This window comes from Heterodontus francisci, chromosome 10 (genome assembly GCF_036365525.1).
Source record: "Heterodontus francisci isolate sHetFra1 chromosome 10, sHetFra1.hap1, whole genome shotgun sequence".
Taxonomy (NCBI): Eukaryota; Metazoa; Chordata; class Chondrichthyes; order Heterodontiformes; family Heterodontidae; genus Heterodontus; species Heterodontus francisci.
The window spans coordinates 69,346,972-69,366,128 of record NC_090380.1 but is presented as its reverse complement, the minus strand read 5'-3'; the positions used below and the strand labels follow the sequence as shown (position 1 = coordinate 69,366,128).

At 44.7% G+C, this 19,157-nt stretch overlaps 1 protein-coding gene across 5 annotated transcripts in view; it reads left to right on the top strand.

Annotated features, from left to right (window-relative positions):
* Nucleotides 1-19,157, top strand: part of dcaf6 (ddb1 and cul4 associated factor 6) — a 193,423-nt gene that overhangs the window by 58,205 nt on the left and 116,061 nt on the right. For all 5 annotated transcript variants that reach the window (XM_068040689.1, XM_068040692.1, XM_068040691.1 and 2 more), the window contains one exon: nucleotides 12,342-12,590. In XM_068040689.1, the coding sequence (XP_067896790.1) occupies nucleotides 12,342-12,590 (249 nt within the window). The remainder of the gene's footprint in view (nucleotides 1-12,341; nucleotides 12,591-19,157) is intronic.

Genomic DNA, 19,157 nt, shown 5'->3' with positions numbered 1-19,157 from the left:
CAAGCAAGCCCAAAGTCATATTCAGGGATGCAGGAGCCACCCAATCCCTTCTGCTGGGAAAAGGCATGACCTTTCCCCCAGAGTGTGCAGTGAATGCTAGATTGTTAGTGAATGGTATCGGAGGGTGGTAAATATCTGTACCTGTATATCAGGTGCACTTGGAGTGTGACCTAGTTTCATGATCACAACAAAAATAAAATACTCAGAGGTGGTAAAAAGGAATCAACCCTGTTGCAATCAAATAAGAGGAAGGACACGAGGGGAGCCAGTGACCCCCCTCTTCACCTGGCCATGACAGTATTCTCCCATTCATCGTGTATTCCTTTGCCTTGTTTGACCTCCCCAAATGCATCACCTCAACTTCTCTGGGTTGAATTCCATTTGCCACTTTTCTTCCCACCTGACCAGTCCATTGATATCTTCCTGCAGTCTACAACTATCCTCCTCTCTATCAAACACACGGCCAATTTTTGTGTCGTCTGCAAACTTCTTGATCATGCCCCCTACATTTATGTCCAAATAGTTAATATATACCACAAAAGTAGGGGACCTAGTACGAAGCCCTGCGGAATGCCACTGGAAACAGCCTTCCGGTTGCAAATACACCTGTCAACAATTGCCCTTTTGTTTCCTGCCACTGAGCCAATTTTGTATCCAGTTTGCTACATTTCCCTCGATCCCATAGGCTTTCATTTTTTTTAACCAGTCTACCAGGTGGGACCTTGTCAAAAGCCTTGCTAAAATCCATGTAGACCACATCAACTGCACTACCGTCATCAATCTTCCTTGTTACTGCTTCAAAAAAATTTGATCAAGTTAGTCAGACAAGATCTTCCCTTAAATCCATGCTGACTATCCTTGATTAATATGTGCCCTTCTAAGTGTCAGTTTATCTTGTCTCTCAGAATTGATTCCAATAATGTGCCCGCTACTAAGGTTAGACTGACTGGCCTGTAATTATTCGATCTATCTCGCTCCCTTTTTAAACGAAGGTACAATGTTAGCAGTCCTCCAGTCCTCCGGCACCGTACCTGTATCCACTGAAACACTGCAGTCATGTGAATTATAGTTTATCATTATGGTTTTGAAGCAACTGAGTCATTTGCTAGGCCAAACTGGGTAAGCTGCCTTCTCTAAAGGATATTCGTGAACCAGTTGGGTTTTTATGACGGTCAGGTGGTTCCATGGTCACTATTACTGATACTAGCTTTTTATTCCAGATGTATTTAATTAACAGAATTTATATTTTCCAATTGCCATGTTGGGATTTAAACTCATGCCCTCTAGATTGCTAGAGCTGCGTGCATCAAGGATTTCGGGCCTTGGGACTTCACTTAAAAGGGTCTTTGACTACTGCTTGTACTCCTTTGTGAAGCACAGAAAACACACAAATTTAGTTAGTGCATCTTGACTTACTTAAGCTGTGTTGCACGCCATCTGCAACTGTCCAGTCACAGAACCATCCTAAGTATTACCTACTTTCCTTTCTTCCAGGTTCTTTTCAACAGCCATAGCCCCCCACGAAGAGAAAAGCTCAGACAATGATAATCCTTCAGAGGAGGGACCATCACGCACTCACAAGCACCAGCACAAAGACTGGCAGTCCAATAGGGTTAGAGGGGTCTGTATGAATTGATGTACCTAGAACGAGTGAGCAGGAGCAGGTAGTGGTGGCTGGGACTGCCCATTGGAGGGTGAGATGGCAAGCAGTTATATGGATAGAGGAAGGCCAGCTAAGGGCTTTGATCACCGCGACTGAGTGTGTGAAGTCCAGTTCCAGCTTGTGTAGTGTCACCCCTTGGGATGCTACAGCTGGGCCCTCAGAATAGGAATCAATGCTCACAGCCTTTACAGCTTTGGTGGCAGCTCAAACAGCTGACATGCAGACTCTTTGTTCCACCTTGGAGAGCGAAGTATTTGTCTTGGAGACTTTAGTGGACATCATGGACGAGGGCTTTCAAGGCATCACTCATCTACAGTCTGCTTTCTCACTGATCAGTGGACATGTTGGGCCTCAGACCCATGAAAGCAACAGTGGAGGAATTGGAACAATTGCTTTCTCAAAATATCAGCGAGTTTAGATTAGATTAGAGATACAGCACTGAAACAGGCCCTTCGGCCCACCGAGTCTGTGCCGAACATCAACCACCCATTTATACTAATCCTACACTAATCCCATATTCCTACCAAACATCCCCACCTGTCCCTATATTCCCCTACCACCTACCTATACTAGTGACAATTTATAATGGCCAATTTACCTATCAACCTGCAAGTCTTTTGGCTTGTGGGAGGAAACCGGAGCACCCGGAGAAAACCCTCGCCTCCTCCTCAACCAGTATCCATAATGGTGCCAGAAAGCCAGTTGGGCTAGACTGCCCTAGCAGCAGCTGAAGTGCTACAGTCTACAGTTAGGCCCTTAGAGACATGAGCATAGATATGGTCGCACGGTGGTTATGTTACTCGACAATTAGTGCGGAGGCCTTGACTAATGATCCGGAGACATGAGTTAAAATCTGACTGTGGCAGCAGGGAATTTAAATTCAGTTAAGTAAATAAATCTGGAATAAAAAGCGAGTCTTAGTTATGGTGACCATGAAACTAGTGGATTGTTGTAAAAACTAATATCCTTTCGGGAAGGAAATCCACCACCCTGACCCAGTCTAGTCTGTGATTTTAGCCACAGCAATGTGGGTAACTCTCACATGCCCTCTGAAATGGCCTAGCAAGCCACTCAGTTGTGTTCAAGAAGGTGGCTCATCAACACCTTCGCAATTAAGGATGAGTAATAAATGCTGGCCTTACCAGTGACGCTCACATCCCATTGATGAATTTTTTTTAAAAGCAGCAACAGGATAATGAGGACTGTTAATGCAAAGGGGCTTTCTGTAACTTTGCAGGAGAATGGAATTAGCGCATCACCGAAAATGCTATTTTAACTGTGCTCTGGCCCCTCTGACCTTTATGCGTTTTGTTGTTCCTCCTCCTCCTGGTTCTCCCTCACTTTTATCCAATTATAGAGTCTAGGAGTCGTACAGCATAGAAACAGGCCCTTCGGCCCACCGCGTCCATGCCAACCATAATGCCTATACTAATCCCACCTGCCCGCATTGATTCCATATACCTCTATGCTTTTCTCATTCAAGTACCTGTCCAGATGCCTCTTAAATGTTGCTACTGTTCCTGCCTCCACCACCTGCTCTGGCAGCTCATTCCAGATATCCACTATTCTTTGTGTGAAAAATGTACCCCTTTGATCCCCTTTAAACCTCCTCCCTCTCACCTTAAATCTATGCCCTCTAGTTTTAGTCACCCCTATCATGGGAAACAGATTCTGGCTATCTACCCTATCTATGCCTCTCAATTTTATATACCTCTATCATGTCCCCTCTCAGCCTCCTTCGCTCCAGGGAAAACAGACCCAGCCTATCCAATCTCTCTCTTTATAACTCAAGCCCTCCAAACCAGGCAACATCCTTGTGAATCTTTTCTGCACCCTCTATAGCTTAATCACATCTTTCCTGTAGTGCGGCGATCAGAACTGCACACAGTACTCCAAGAGCAGCCTAACCAACATTCTGTACAACTGTAACATGACGTCCCAACTCTTGTACTCAGTGCCTCAGCCAATGATGGCAAGCATGCCATAGCCTTCTTCACCACCCTGTCTACCTGTGTTGCCACTTTCAGGGAACCTATGTACCTGCACCCCAAGATCTCTCTGCTCAACAACACTCCCCAGGGCCCTGCCATTCACTGTAGATGTCCTGCCCTGGTTTAACTTCCCAAAATGCATCACTTCGCACTTGTCTGCGTTAAATTCCATTTCCAATCCCGTGCCCACTTTCCAGTTGATCTATATCCTGTTGTAACCTTAGACAACCTTCTTCACTGTCCATTATACCACCAATTTTGGTGTCATCTGCAAACTTACTAGTCATGCCCCTTACATTCATATCCAAGTCATTAATATATATATATGACAAACAACAGAGGGCCCAGCACCGATCCCTGCGGCACACCACTGGTCACCGGCCTCCAATCTGAAAAACAACCTTCCACTACCACCCTCTGCCTCCTATCACCAAGCCAATTTTGTATCCAATTGGCTAGTTCACCCTGGATCCCATGTGTTCGAACCTTCCGGACCAGCCTACCATGCGGGACCTTGTCAAAGGCCTTGCTAAAGTCTTATAGAATCTTTTTGGATTCTCCTTTATCTTATCTGCCAGGGAAATCTCATGGCCCTTTTTCACCCTTCTAATTTCCTCCTTAAGTGTAATCCTACATCCCCTATACTCCTTGAGGGACTCGCTTGATCCCAGCTGCCTATACCTGACATATGCCTCCTTCTTTGTCCTGACCAGACCCTCGATATCCCTCGTCAACCGAGGTTCCCTAAACTTGCCAGCCTTGCCCTTCCATCTAACAGAAACATGCCGGCCCTGAACTCTTCCTATCTCAATTTTAAAAGCTTCCCACTTGCCAGACGTCCCTTTACCTGTAAACAGCCTCTCCCATTCAACTTTTGAGAGTTCCTGTCTGATGCCATCAAAATTAGACTTCCCGCAATTTAGGGCTTCAACCTGAGGACCAGTCCTATCCTTTTCCATCACTATCTTGAAGCTAATAGAGTTATGGTCACTGGTCCCAAAGTGCTCCCCCACTGACACATCAACCACCTGCCCAGCCTCATTTCCCAAGAGGAGGTTGTGTGTAGCCCCTTCTCTAGTAGGGCCATCCACATACAGCTTCAGAAAACTATCCTGGACACATTTAACAAATTCTTCCCCATCTGATCCATTAGCACTAAGGCAGTCCCAGTCAATAGGGAAGTTAAAATCACCTACTATTACAACCCTATAATTCCTACACCTATCTGTGATTTTCCTACATATATGCTCCTCCAATTCCCTCTGACTATTGGGGGGACCTATAGTATAATCCCATCAAATTGATCACCCCTTTCTTATTTCTAAGTTCTACCCATATGGCCTCGCTGGACATTCCCCCCGGGATATCCTCTCTAAGTACTGCCGTGATGTCCTCCCTTATCAATAGTGCGACTCCCCGTCCACTCTTATCTCCACCTCTGTCATGCCGGAAGCATCGGTACCCCGGAACATTGAGCTGCCAGTCCTGCCCATCCCTCAACCACGTTTACATAATAACTATAATATCACAATCCCATGTACCGATCCATGCTCTGAGTTCATCTGCCTTACCTGTAAGGCTTCTTGCATTATAGTAAATGCAGTTTAGTCTACCAGACCTTCCATGCTCCCTGTCCGGCCCCTGCCTGGCCTGCCTACTGGACTTGCTTGCTTTAACCTCTACATTTGCCTCAACTATCTAATCTGAGAGACTACTACTTTGGGTCCCACCCCCCTGCAAGACTAGTTTAAACCCTCCCGAGTAGTTCTAGCAAACCTCCCCGCAAGGATATTGGTCCCCTTCCAGTTCAGATGAAACCCATCCCTCTTGTACAGGTCACCTCTGCACCAGAAGAGATCCCAATGATCCAAGTAGCTGAAGCCCTCCCGCCTACACCAGCTCTTCAGCCACGCATTCATTTGCCTTATCCTCCTATTCTTACCCTCAGTAGCACGTGGCACACGGAGTAATCCTGAGATTACAACCCTAGAGGTCCTGCTTTTTAACCTTCTGCCTAACTCCCTATATTCATTTTGCAGGACATCTCTCTTCCTGCCTATGTCGTTAGTACCAATATGGACCACGACCTCTGGCTGCTCACCCTCCCCTTTCAGAATGTCCTGCAGCCGCTCCGAGACATCCTTGACCCTAGCACCAGGGAGGCAACATACCATCCTGGAGTTTCGTTTGCGGCCACCGAAACTCCTATCTGCACCCCTTACAAAAGAATCCCCTATCACTATAGTTCTTGCGCTCCTTTTCCTCCCCTGCTGTGCAGCAGAGCCCTCCGTGATGCCACGGACCTGGCTGTTGCTGCTTTCCCCTGGGAGGTCATCCCCCCCACCCCCAAACAGTATCCAAAGCGGTATATCTGTTTGAGAGGGGGATGGCCACAGGGGACTCCTGCACTACCTGCCTGCACCTACTACTCCGTCTGGTGGTCACCCATCCCTTTTCTGCCTGTGCAGCCATTGCCTGCGGTGTGACCACCTCACTAAACGTGCTATCCACGACGTCCTCAGCATTACGGATGCTCCACAGTGAATCCACCCGCAGCTCCATAATGCGGGTGGCCAGTAGCTGCAGATGGATACAATTCCTGCACACATGGTCATCAAGGACACTGGAAGCGTCCCTGATTTCCCACATAGCACAGGAGGAGCATATCATGGGGCTGAGCTCTCCTGCCATGACTTACCTTTAAATTAACTTAGTTACTCCCTTTAATAATAAATACTAATTGCACTAGGGGCCTTGTTTATTTTTATTTTTAAAAAAAATTTATTTTAGAGATACAGCACTGAAACAGGCCCTTCGGCCCACCGAGTCTGTGCCGACCAACAACCACCCATTTATACTAACCCGACAGTAATCCCATATTCCCTACCACCTACCTACACTAGGGGCAATTTACAATGGCCAATTTACTTATCACCTGCAAGTCTTTGGCTGTGGGAGGAAACCGGAGCACCCGGTGAAAACCCACGCAGTCACAGGGAGAACTTGCAAACTCCACACAGGCAGTACCCAGAATCAAACCCGGGTCCCTGGAGCTGTGGGGCTGCGGTGCTAACCACTGCGCCACTGTGCCGCCCAAACCACTACAATCTAAAGTCCTTAATAAGCTACACTGAATTTTAAAAAAAACACTTTAGTAGTACTCACTTTATCACCAGAGGTTTTTTTAAAAAAAACTTTCCCCTTTTTTTTTCCTTAACTGAGATATTTACCCAGCTAGTTGGAGCTATTCCCAACAGCAGTGACTCACCAACCAATCACCTTGCAGCTCTACTGTGATGTCACGGTTGGCTTTTTTTCAAAACTCAGGCGCGCTGCCGCTGCACTTTTTAAACACCGCTGGTCTCACTCAGTCTCCATTAATTATTCCTTGTCATTTGACGCCTCTTCCAACTGCAGTCCTCTTTACATTGTCAGGTTGTGCAGAATATGGCACACTAAAATGGTGCAGTGCACTTTGTTTAGGCCATATTATAGGGAGCTCCCAGATTGATCAAGGCACCTAAATCTTTGCTTCAGTATATCAGTGCTATATTCTATAATGCTTCTGGTGGTTGTATGCCTGTGATTTGTACCTGAGCTGATCAGGCTTGTTGGAGTTGCAGAGGGTGGTATCAGCCTTGTGTGTAGGGTGCATCCTTTGTTCCCTAGCAGCCATCCTCTGACATTCCTGTTGGGTGAGTGTTGCAGGATGAAGGAGTTGTGGCAGCTGACAGCATTACTGGCACAGACTTGCATTATGCTTCTGCTGGGATCATCTTTCTTTTGGGCCTCCTTATCTCGAGAGACAATGGATACGCGCCTGGAGGTGGTCAGTGGTTTGTGAAGCAGCGCCTGGAGTGGCTATAAAGGCCAATTCTGGAGTGACAGGCTCTTCCACAGGTGCTGCAGAGAAATTTGTTTGTTGGGGCTGTTGCACAGTTGGCTCTCCCCTTGCGCCTCTGTCTTTTTTCCTGCCAACTACTAAGTCTCTTCGACTCGCCACAATTTAGCCCTGTCTTTATGGCTGCCCGCCAGCTCTGGCGAATGCTGGCAACTGACTCCCACGACTTGTGATCAATGTCACACGATTTCATGTCGCGTTTGCAGACGTCTTTATAACGGAGACATGGACGGCCGGTGGGTCTGATACCAGTGGCGAGCTCGCTGTACAATGTGTCTTTGGGGATCCTGCCATCTTCCATGCGGCTCATATGGCCAAGCCATCTCAAGCGCCGCTGACTCAGTAGTGTGTATAAGCTGGGGGTGTTGGCCGCTTCAAGGACTTCTGTGTTGGAGATATAGTCCTGCCACCTGATGCCAAGTATTCTCCGAAGGCAGCGAAGATGGAATGAATTGAGACGTCGCTCTTGGCTGGCATACGTTGTCCAGGCCTCGCTGCCGTAGAGCAAGGTACTGAGGACACAGGCCTGATACACTCGGACTTTTGTGTTCCGTGTCAGTGCGCCATTTTCCCACACTCTCTTGGCCAGTCTGAACATAGCAGTGGAAGCCTTACCCATGCGCTTGTTGATTTCTGCATCTAGAGACAGGTTACTGGTGATAGTTGAGCCTAGGTAGGTGAACTCTTGAACCACTTCCAGAGCGTGGTCGCCAATATTGATGGATGGAGCATTTCTGACATCCTGCCCCATGATGTTCGTTTTCTTGAGGCTGATGGTTAGGCCAAATTCATTGCAGGCAGACGCAAACTTGTCGATGAGACTCTGCAGGCATTCTTCAGTGTGAGATGTTAAAGCAGCATCGTCAGCAAAGAGGAGTTCTCTGATGAGGACTTTCCGTACTTTGGACTTCGCTCTTAGACGGGCAAGGTTGAACAACCTGCCCCCTGATCTTGTGTGGAGGAAAATTCCTTCTTCAGAGGATTTGAACGTATGTGAAAGCAGCAGGGAGAAGAAAATCCCAAAAAGTGTGGGTGCGAGAACACAGCCCTGTTTCACACCACTCAGGATAGGAAAGGGCTCTGATGAGGAGCCACCATGTTGAATTATGCCTTTCATATTGTCATGGAATGAGGTGATGATACTTAGTAGCTTTGGTGGACATCCGATCTTTTCTAGTAGTCTGAAGAGACCACGTCTGCTGACGAGGTCAAAGGCTTTGGTGAGATCAATGAAAGCAATGTAGAGGGGCATCTGTTGTTCACGGCATTTCTCCTGTATCTGACGAAGGGAGAACAGCATGTCAATAGTCGATCTCTCTGCACGAAAGCCACACTGTGCCTCAGGGTAGACGCGCTCGGCCAGCTTCTGGAGCCTGTTCAGAGCGACTCGAGCAAAGACTTTCCCCACTATGCTGAGCAGGGAGATTCCACGGTAGTTGTTGCAGTCACCGCGGTCACCTTTGTTTTTATAGAGGGTGATGATGTTGGCATCGCGCATGTCCTGGGGTACTGCTCCCTCGTCCCAGCACAGGCATAGCAGTTCATGTAGTGCTGAGAGTATAGCAGGCTTGGCACTCTTGATTATTTCAGGGGTAATGCTGTCCTTCCCAGGGGCTTTTCCGCTGGCTAGGGAATCAATGGCATCACTGAGTTCCGATTTGGTTGGCTGTATGTCCAGCTCATCCATGACTGGTAGAGGCTGGGCTGCATTGAGGGCAGTCTCAGTGACAGCATTCTCCCTGGAGTACAGTTCTAGGTAGTGCTCAACCCAGCGGTCCATCTGTTTGCGTTGGTCAGTGATTATGTCCCCCGATTTAGATTTGAGGGGGGTGATCTTCTTGATGGTTGGCCCAAGAGCTCTCTTCATGCCATCATACATTCCTCTGATGTTTCCGGTGTCTGAGGCCAGCTGAATATGACTGCATAGGTGTTGCCAGTAGTTGTTTGCGCAACGCCTAGCTGTTCTTTGTGCAGTACTTCTGGCTGCTTTAAGTGCTGCGGATGTTAAATCGCTGGGGGCTTTCTTGTAGTTCAAAAGTGCAATGCGCTTAGCGGCTATGACAGGTTCCAGCTCTTCATTATGAGATTGAAACCAGTCTGCATTTCTCTTCGCACTTTTGCCGTAGGTGGTCAAAGCTGACTCATAGATGGCGTCTCTGATGTGGGCCCACTTGGTCTCAGCATCCCCTGTGGGAGTGTTTTGAAGGGCTGTTACAAGTGAATTTAGAAATTTTTGTAACAGCTGTGGGTGAGAAATTCTGCTCGTGTTGATGCGCGGGTGGCCCTTCTGCTTGGAATGCTGGGATCATATACCAGTTGTAAATAAATGCAATAAAAGCCCTTCATGTTCCCAAAAGCTCCTGGCTCATCTTCTAATGCCTTGACAGTTACAAGAGTGCTGTCTATTATTCCCTGAACATGAGGAAGCCAACTGCTCCAAAAATTATTTAATTCTAGCCGTTGGCATCAATGGGGCAGCTAATGTGGCTCTGGCAAAGAGGGCGTGGACTGTGGTCTAGGAGAATTGGGTGAGATCCCCCCTCACCCCCACCCCACCCAGTCCCCCTCAAAGCAGCATGCATAGAACCTGAGGTGAAAGGATGGCAACTTTGGCAGCCACTGGCAAAACATGGTCCCCTGGTCCAGTAGGAACAGGACTTGCCACAGCAGGCTGCTTCAATTACAATATGTCTGATGAAACACAGCCTCTTGATAGAGTGCTCTTCAGAGGTATCCAGGAAGTAACTCTTGGGCTTGATGGGGCCTTTTATGAAAAGCATTCCTTGCCTTCTGTCTTCTAACAAGCCCACCTGCTGCTTCTAGTTGTTGAGGCTGATGCCGCTGCGCCTTCTCCAATTCTTCCTTCACCCAATGCCAAGAAGCAAAAATGGCTCCTATGAGGAGCAGTGTGTTTAATCAGATGAGTAAGACAAAATAAAAATCAGAAATGACCAATCTCTAAGCTCAGAAAACCTTTCAAAATCCAGTAAACTCAGTAGTACACTGATGCCTCTGATCTATGCCTGTAGATGAGTGCTCCTTTAAATAGTGCTTGTGATCACGTCAGTTTGTGAAGCTGATCCCACAAGTTTTTATTCAGTGGGTTGCAATTCCAATCTGCCCGGTTAAAATCGCATCACAGTCCTCATAAGACCTCGATTTGCATTTATTAATGAAACACCCACCTGTTTTTGGCTGGTACCTTTGTCACCAGAATCAGCGCTCAAATTAAAATGGTGGCTAGTGGGTTTCCAGTGTGAATTGGGTAGTAAGTCAATTTTCATTATGTGAACAACCCACCTATCCTGTTCTTGCTCTGTGGGTTTTAAAAAAAAAAGTAACAAAATGTAACAACTAAAAAGTGGTTTGCTTTATGAAATTAGTGCCAATTATTCTGGATTGAGAAACAATTCTGTACAGTTATCCACAAAGAACACGACAGACGACAATGAAACTACTTGGGAATCTGTAAAGCTATCTGAGAAATTTTTACGCCATCAGGGGCGGCACAGTGGCGCAGTGGTTAGCACCGCAGTCTCACAGCTCCAGCGACCCGGGTTCAATTCTGGGTATTGCCTGTGTGGAGTTTGCAAGTTCTCCCTGTGTCTGCGTGGGTTTCTTCCAGGTGCTCCGGTTTCCTCCCACAAGCCAAAGACTTGCAGGTTGATAGGTAAATTGGCCATTAGCAATTGCCCCTAGTATAGGTAGGTGGTAGGGAAATATAGACAGGTGGGGTTGTAGTAGGAATATGGAATTAGTGTAGGATTAGTATAAATGGGTGGTTGATGGTCGGCACAGACTCGGTGGGCCAAAGGGCCTGTTTCAGTGCTGTATCTCTAATCTAATCTAATGTAATCTAATCTTGGTCTGCTTTCCATACCCATATCTGAGATAACGGGGCTAGGTTCTAACACTAGTTCATTTGTCAGCTGAGAAGCCAAGTACGTAAAAATCTTCCTCCAGAGTGAAATTCTTTTAAACCTTTCAACTCACTAAAACTAACTTCCACCAGTATTTTAAGCATGAGGTTGCAGCCCCACACACCAGGATGAATTTTATAAGCCCCCCAATGGGGTTCATGGCAGGGTCCCCGGAACATCCTTCCGGGAGAGGACCACCACGGGCCTCGACGCTAGGAAGGCCCCGCCCCATTTTACTGGCAGCGGCAAGACCTCGCAACGGCCTCCTTGCCGTATGGCGATGGAGACTTTATTTAATTATGCTAATTAAATTAAAATGAATGACTAATGACTTACCTTGTAACGACGGCCATCCCAAGCCAATATTCTGGCTGGCTGCTGGAAGTCCCACGCCTTCGGATCTCCGTTCGGAAATCCAAGGTGGAATAGTGTTTGGGGGGGTGGGAGAGTAGTGAAGTTTTCAGGACTGAGGAGGGAGCAGGGAAAACTGATTGGCTGAGGGGATGGTGGGAAGGGTTTGAGGCCAAAGATAATAAGGTTTGGGGGTGAAAGGTCGGGGCCAGCAAAAATGTGTTTTTGGAGGGAGAGAGGGAGATAAATATCTTGTATGGTCATGGGGGGTGGGGTGCTGGAAGAGGGGCTTCAATCTTTCATTGACTGTTTAAATTTAATTTGAACGTCCACTACTCTTTTTAAAAATTTATATTAACTGTCTGGTTACCTTTGTCTTCCCCTCCAAAAATCAGTGTAGTAAACTTCCTCAGTCTTTTTATTTACACTAACATTTTTCGCTATAATGGCAAGCACTTGGTGAAAATCAGATGGAATTTTGATTTGCAATTTCTTGGGTTACTCTCTCATGACAGGAAATACTGGTAGATCAGAAGCAACAGATTCAACCACACCAGCTGCCCAAGAAGAAACTGGAGAAGGTACAATGGAGGTTGATCCTCCAACTGATCAGCTGCTTCAGTCTTCGTCTTCCTCCACAGTTTCAGCTCAGGCTCCATCAACATCCTCCTCGACTGCTGGCTCCTCTTCCACTTCTCTCCTCTCTTCACCTGATGGTGGACACAAGCGCATCCCTCAGTCAACTAACAATCCCCCACAATCAGGTAAGAAGAGACATGGCTGTAAATGCTTGTTATTGTATGGGTAAATCTTACTTTTTAATGTAAAAAAAAACTATATTGGATTACAAGCTATTTTTTCAAGAGCTTGATACATGAGTTCGAACTGGCTTCCTTCTTAACATTACCCAGAAATGAAATGCTTATACCTGAAAAAGTGAAGATGTCCTAATGCTTCAAGAGCATTGGATTCGTGTTCATATCCTAGCTTTAAGGTTTATGAACGAATACCATTCAAATTTTGTTTCTATGGCACACCTCAAAGTGCAGCAGAAAGGGGCAAGTTGATAGGAGACATGCGAGGCCACTAAATATGTGGCCTGTTTATTGTGAAAGGTATAGGCATGGGGTAATATAAAATGAAAGCAGCTATTTTGAAATTATTTTGCTTGTACTGTTTAAGTAATTAAATGCTGCATTGATGATCTACAGTAATTTGCAAATAGTACTACAATAGAGATACACCGGCTGTATATTGTGATTTATAAGTTGTATATGTTACTCCAGCATATTCAATGAGCAGCATGGAACAATTTATTTGTGCCGTTATGCCTCATCTCCAGTTTATTTCCAAGTGTATACTACCAAACAATTGCAAAGCAAATTTTGGAAAAATAGTTAAAAGTGCCAAGTTATTTTATGAATACATGTTTAATGGGAAAACACTGAGGAGTGTAGAGGGAGTGAGGGACCTTGGAGTGAATGTCCACAGATCCCTGAAGGTAGCAGGACAGGTCAATAAGGTGGTTAAGAAGGCATATGGAATCCTTTCCTTTATTAGCCGTGGTATAAGAATGTAAGAGCAGGGAGGTTATGCTGGAACTGTACAACTCATTGGTTAGGCCACAACTTGAGTCCTGTGTGCAGTTCTGGTCACCTCATTACAGAAAGGATGTAATTGCACTAGAGAGGGTACAGAGGAGATTTACAAGGATGCTGTCAGGACTGAAAAAATGCAGCTATGAGGAAAGATTGGATAGGCTGGGGTTATTCTCTTTGGAACAGAGAAGGCTGAGGGGAGATCTGATTAAAATGTACAGAATTTTGAAGGGCCTGGATAGAGTGGAAGTGAAGGGTCTATTCACCTTAGCAGAGTGGTAAGTGATGAGGGGGCATAGATTTAAAGAGATTGGTTAAAAAAAAAATTAAGAGGGGAGATGAGGAAAAACTTTTTCATCCAGCGGGTGGTGGGGGTCTGGAACTCACTGCTTGAAAGGGTAGTTGAGACAGAAACCCTCAGCTCATTCAAAAGGAGTCTGGATTTGCACCTTAAGTGCCGTAATTTGCAGGGCTATGGACTAAATGCTGGAAGGTGGGATTAGAATCGGTGGATCGTTTTTCGGCCGGCGCAGACACGATGGGCCAAGTGGCCTCTTTCTGTGCCTTAAATTTGCTATGATTTTCCTGCGATCAGAAATGGAATGGGAAATTGAGAGTAGTGCTAATGCTTTTCTGAAGTTAAATTCAATATTTTACAACAGACTGAATTTAATAGAATGTCTCTCATCAGCCTTTCCTTCCTGTTGAAACTAAAAGTCTTGTGGTCAAGCTAATAAAACAGACCTATTATATGAGAATTTCTAAAGCATGTATCTTTTCTGTAATATATAAAATCATATAGAGGATTCATGATATTCGTGTAATCATTTAAGCATATGCAAAGAATTTTTTAAGATAGCTATGAAGTGATAGCTTCAAAAGGCTAGCAATTGTAAAGCTAGATGTAGTGTCAACTGTTTTTAACCTACATTATGTATAAATTGAATCATTTTCATGGGAGAAAATCCTTACATGTATCCATATATGCAATAATCTGGTTCAAGGCCTGCGTAGTATGGTACCCCATTCTATTGAGAATATGGGAACGCTGGGCTATTTGCTAAATATTACTAAACTGAAAGCCGCAAATTTACAATTTTTGAGTGCAATATGGAGCCTCTGACTGCTAAACTACAGATTGATTTTTGTTGCTTTAATTTAACTAAAATAACCTTTTAAAGCGTCCATACACTTCTCAACCTTCTGTTAATTTGGATTTCATATGCTTTTGTTGTATAACAGATGGACCATACATTACCTTTTTCTGCGGTGCATATTATTGTTAGCATTGGCTGTCTGTGAATTATATAAAGTATGCCATCTAAATAGATTTCCTTAATCATAACAGTATGTTGTGTGCGCATGTTTGGTGTGTTTTATCCCCATGTTTCTTTGGTACAGTGTATGTTGGTGTCTTCTACTTCCTAATCATGTACTTTTAAATATTTATTGAGTGAGAAGAGGAAGTAAGGTGGTACAGCTGTCAATAGTTGCCCTGTGAATGGGGTTGACCTAGTTCCTCATTGTGCTGAATTAGTAGATGGCTCTGCAACTACAGATACCAACAGGCATGGATATGGCAACTGCCTGGCCCTGTATGCTATGAAATGCATCTAAAGTCATTTGAGCACAGAAAGTTGGTTCAATTTATCCCCTTCAAATTTTCTGTTACAATACTGGCAGACTAGTTAAGTAATTTGACAAGCTGTCAGCATCTGTATAATGTAGGCCTTTTGGAGCCAAGCTCCAGCCCAACTGATGAAGGCACCTAAACAACTAAGCTATGAATAAAAACAAAGTTCATGCTTAAGCACACAGTAGTAATTTTCTACAAGATTCCTGGACCTGGTTGCTTGATTATTCCTGGGGTCCAAATTTATAAAAGTGTATTCAAAGGTGAGAAAATTGCAGATGCATTAGCCATACTTTTCCAAAACACTCTAAATTCAGGAATTGTAACTTTTGGATTGAAGAATTGTAAACCGCATTGGTTTATTTGAGAAGGGGGAGAAGGAAACAACAGGTAACTGCAGACTCTCAGTTTTACATCAATTGAGGTAAAGTCATTGGAATCTATCATCAGAGACAGAGCGACTAAGCACTTAGACAAGTATCAGTTGATCGAAGGGAGTCAGCCCGGATTTTTGAAATGTATGCCATGTCTGACTAATCTAGTTGGATTTTTTTTTGAGATCACAAGCATGATGTCGTTGATATGGAATTTTAAAAGTCTTTTTGTCAGGTTTCACTCAGGATTATTATCAAAAGGGGGAGCACATGTAATTAGGGTATGGTAGCATTGTGATTATGTTATTAGACTAGTAATTCAGAGGCCTGGATTAATAGTCTAGAGATGTGAGTTCGGATCCCACCATGGCAGCTGGGGGAATTTAAATTCAATTAATTAAATAAATTTGGAATAAAAAAATTAGTATCAGTAATGGTGACTATGAAACTACCAATTTGTCATTTAAAAAAAAAAGCCCCATCCAGTTCACTAATGTCGTTTAGGGACAGAAATCTGCCATCCTTACCCAGTCTGGCCTATATGAGACTCCAGACCCATTGTATTGTGTTTGATTCTTAACTGCCTTGTGAAATGACCTAGCAAGCCACTCAGTTGTCTTGAGGGTAATTAGGGAAGGACAATAAATGCTGGCCTTGTCAATCCACATCCTGTGAATAAATAACTAAAAATTGGAGGTAACCTTTTGACGTGGGTCAGGGATTGGTTAGGAGGTACAAAATTAAAGGGTTTGTTTTCTGATTGGCCAGATGTGACATGTGGTGCACTCCAGGGATCTGTACTGAGGTCTCAGCTTTTCACCATATGTATTAATGATTGAATGAAGGAATGGATTTGTATATCCAAGTTTTTAAATTACACTAAATTATGAGGCATAGTAAGTTATCTGGATGGGAACAAGAAATTACAAAGGCCCATCTAGTGGGCAAAACTATGACAGATGGAGTTCAATCTCGGGAAGTGTTTGGATCTTAGGCAATTTGGAATATTTCTTTAATTGTGAAAGACCAGGAGCTATGATGGAGCAAAAGGAGTTAGGTGTCCTGTACACAAATCACTAAAAGGTAATGTACACTTGTCCTGGGTTTCTGAATTCTAATGTGATGAAGTGATATTTCAGTGGTACAGAGTTTTGGTGAGACCTCATCTGGAGTACTATGTTTAACCATCAGTACCTGAGGAAAGATATTTTAGCCTTGGAAGGAGAACAGTGCAAATTCACCAGAATAATGCCGGAGCTTAAAAGTGTTAAATTACATAGGATACCCAGCACAGAAGCAGGCCATTCGGCCCAATCAGTCCATTTATGCTCCACTCGAGTCTCATCTAAATCTATCATCGTAATCCTCTATTCTCTTATCCCTCATATACTTGTCAAGCTTCCCCTTAAATGCATTTGTAGTATTCGCTTCAACCACTCCCTGTAGTAGCCAGTTCCACGTTCTCACCACTCTTTGGATAACGCAGTTTCTTCTGAGTTCCCTATTGGATTTCTTGGTGACTATCTGATATTGATGGCCTCTAGTTATGCTCTTCCCCACTAGTGGAAACATTCTTTCTGTGTGTACTCTATCAAAACCTTTCATAATATTAAAGACCTCTATTAGGTCACCCCTCAGCCTTTTTTCAAGAGAAAAGAGACCCAGCCTGTATATGCTTTCCTGATATGTATACCCACACATTTCTGGTATCATCCTTGTAAATCTTCATTGCACCCTCTCCAGTGCCTCTATATCCCCGGGACCAGACAGCATATACCCAAGGATATTACGGGAAGCGAGGGAAGAGATTGCTGCGCCTTTGGCGATGATCTTTGCACATTCACTGTCCACTGGAGTAGTACCGGACGATTGGAGGGTGGCAAATGTTGTTCCCTTGTTCAAGAAAGGGAATAGGGATAACCCTGGGAATTATAGACCAGTCAGTCTTACGTCGGAAGTGGGCAAATTATTGGAGAGGATTCTGAGAGACAGGATTTATGATTATTTGGAAAAGCATGGTTTGATTAGAGACAGTCAGCATGGCTTTGTGAGGGGCAGGTCATGCCTCACAAGCCTTATTGAATTCTTTGAGGATGTGACAAAACACATTGATGAAGGAAGAGCAGTGGATGTGGTGTATATGGATTTTAGCAAGGCGTTTGATAAGGTTCCCCATGGTAGGCTCATTCAGAAAGTAAGGAGGCATGGGATTCAGGGAAAGTTGGCTGTCTGGATACAAAATTGGCTGGCCCATAGAAGTCAGAGGGTGTTAGTAGATGGAAAGTATTCAGCCTGGAGCTCGGTGACCAGTGGTGTTCCACAAGGATCTGTTCTGGGACCTCTGCTCTTTGTGATTTTTATAAATGACTTGGATGAGGAAGTGGAAGGCTGGGTTAGCAAGTTTGCCGATGACACGAAGGTTGCTGGAGTTGTGGATAGTGTGGAAGGCTGTTGTAGGTTGCAATGGGACATTGACTGGATGCAGAGCTGGGCTGAAAAGTAGCAGATGGAGTTCAACCTGGAAAAGTGTGAAGTGATTCATTTTGGAAGGTCGAATTTGAATGCGGAATTCAGGCTTAAAGACAGGATTCTTGGTAGTGTGGAGGAACAGAGGGATCTTGGGGTCCATGTCCATAGATCGCTCAAAGTTGCCACCCAAGTTGATAGGGTTGTTAAGAAGGCGTATGGTGTGTTGGCTTTCATTAACAGGGGGATTGAATTTAAGAGCCGCGAGGTTATGCTGCAGCTCTATAAAGCCCTGGTTCGACCACACTTGGAATATTGTGTTCAGTTCTGGTTGCCTCATTATAGGAAGGATGTGGAAGCTTTAGAGAGGGTGCAGAGGAGATTTACCAGGATGCTGCCTGGACTGGAGGGCATGTCTTACGAAGAAAGATTGAAGGAGCTAGGGCTTTTCTCATTGGAGCGAAGAAGGATGAGAGGTGACTTGATAGAGGGGTACAAGATGATGAGAGGCATAGATAGAGTCGATAGAGACTTTTTCCCAGGGCGGAAAGGGCTATCACCAGGGGGCATAATTTTAAGGTGATTGGAGGAAGGTTTAGTAGAGATGTCAGAGGTAGGTTCTTTACACAGAGAGTGGTGGGTGCGTGGAATGCACTGCCAGCGGTGGTAGTAGAAGCAGATACATTAGGGGCATTTAAGCGACTCTTGGATAGGTACATGGATGATAGTAGAATGAAGGGTAGGTAGTTAGTTTGATCTTAGAGTAGGTTAAAAGTTCGGCACAACATCGTGGGCCGAAGGGCCTGTACTGTGCTGTACTGTTCTATGTAATATGGCAACCAGAACTGCACGCAGTACTCTAAGTGTGGTCTAACCAAGGTTCAATACAGGTTTAGCATAACTTCTCTACTTTTCAATTCTGTCCCTTTTTGGAAATAAAGCCTAGTGCTTGGTTTACTTTTTTTTAATGGCCTTGATAACCTGTGGTGCAACTTTAGTGATTGGTATATCTGTACACCAAGATCCCTTTGTTCCTCTACCCCACCTAAACTTGTACTTCCCAGGTCATAAGTGACCTCCCTATTCTTGTAACCAAAATGTACTACTTCACATTTATTTGTGTTGAACTTCATTTGCCAATTATTTGCCCATTCTGCACGTTTATTAATGTCCTCCTGTAATTTTTTGGAACCCACTTCAGTAATGACTATGCCCCTACCCCCAATTTGGTGTTATTGCAAATTTAAAAATTGTATTTTT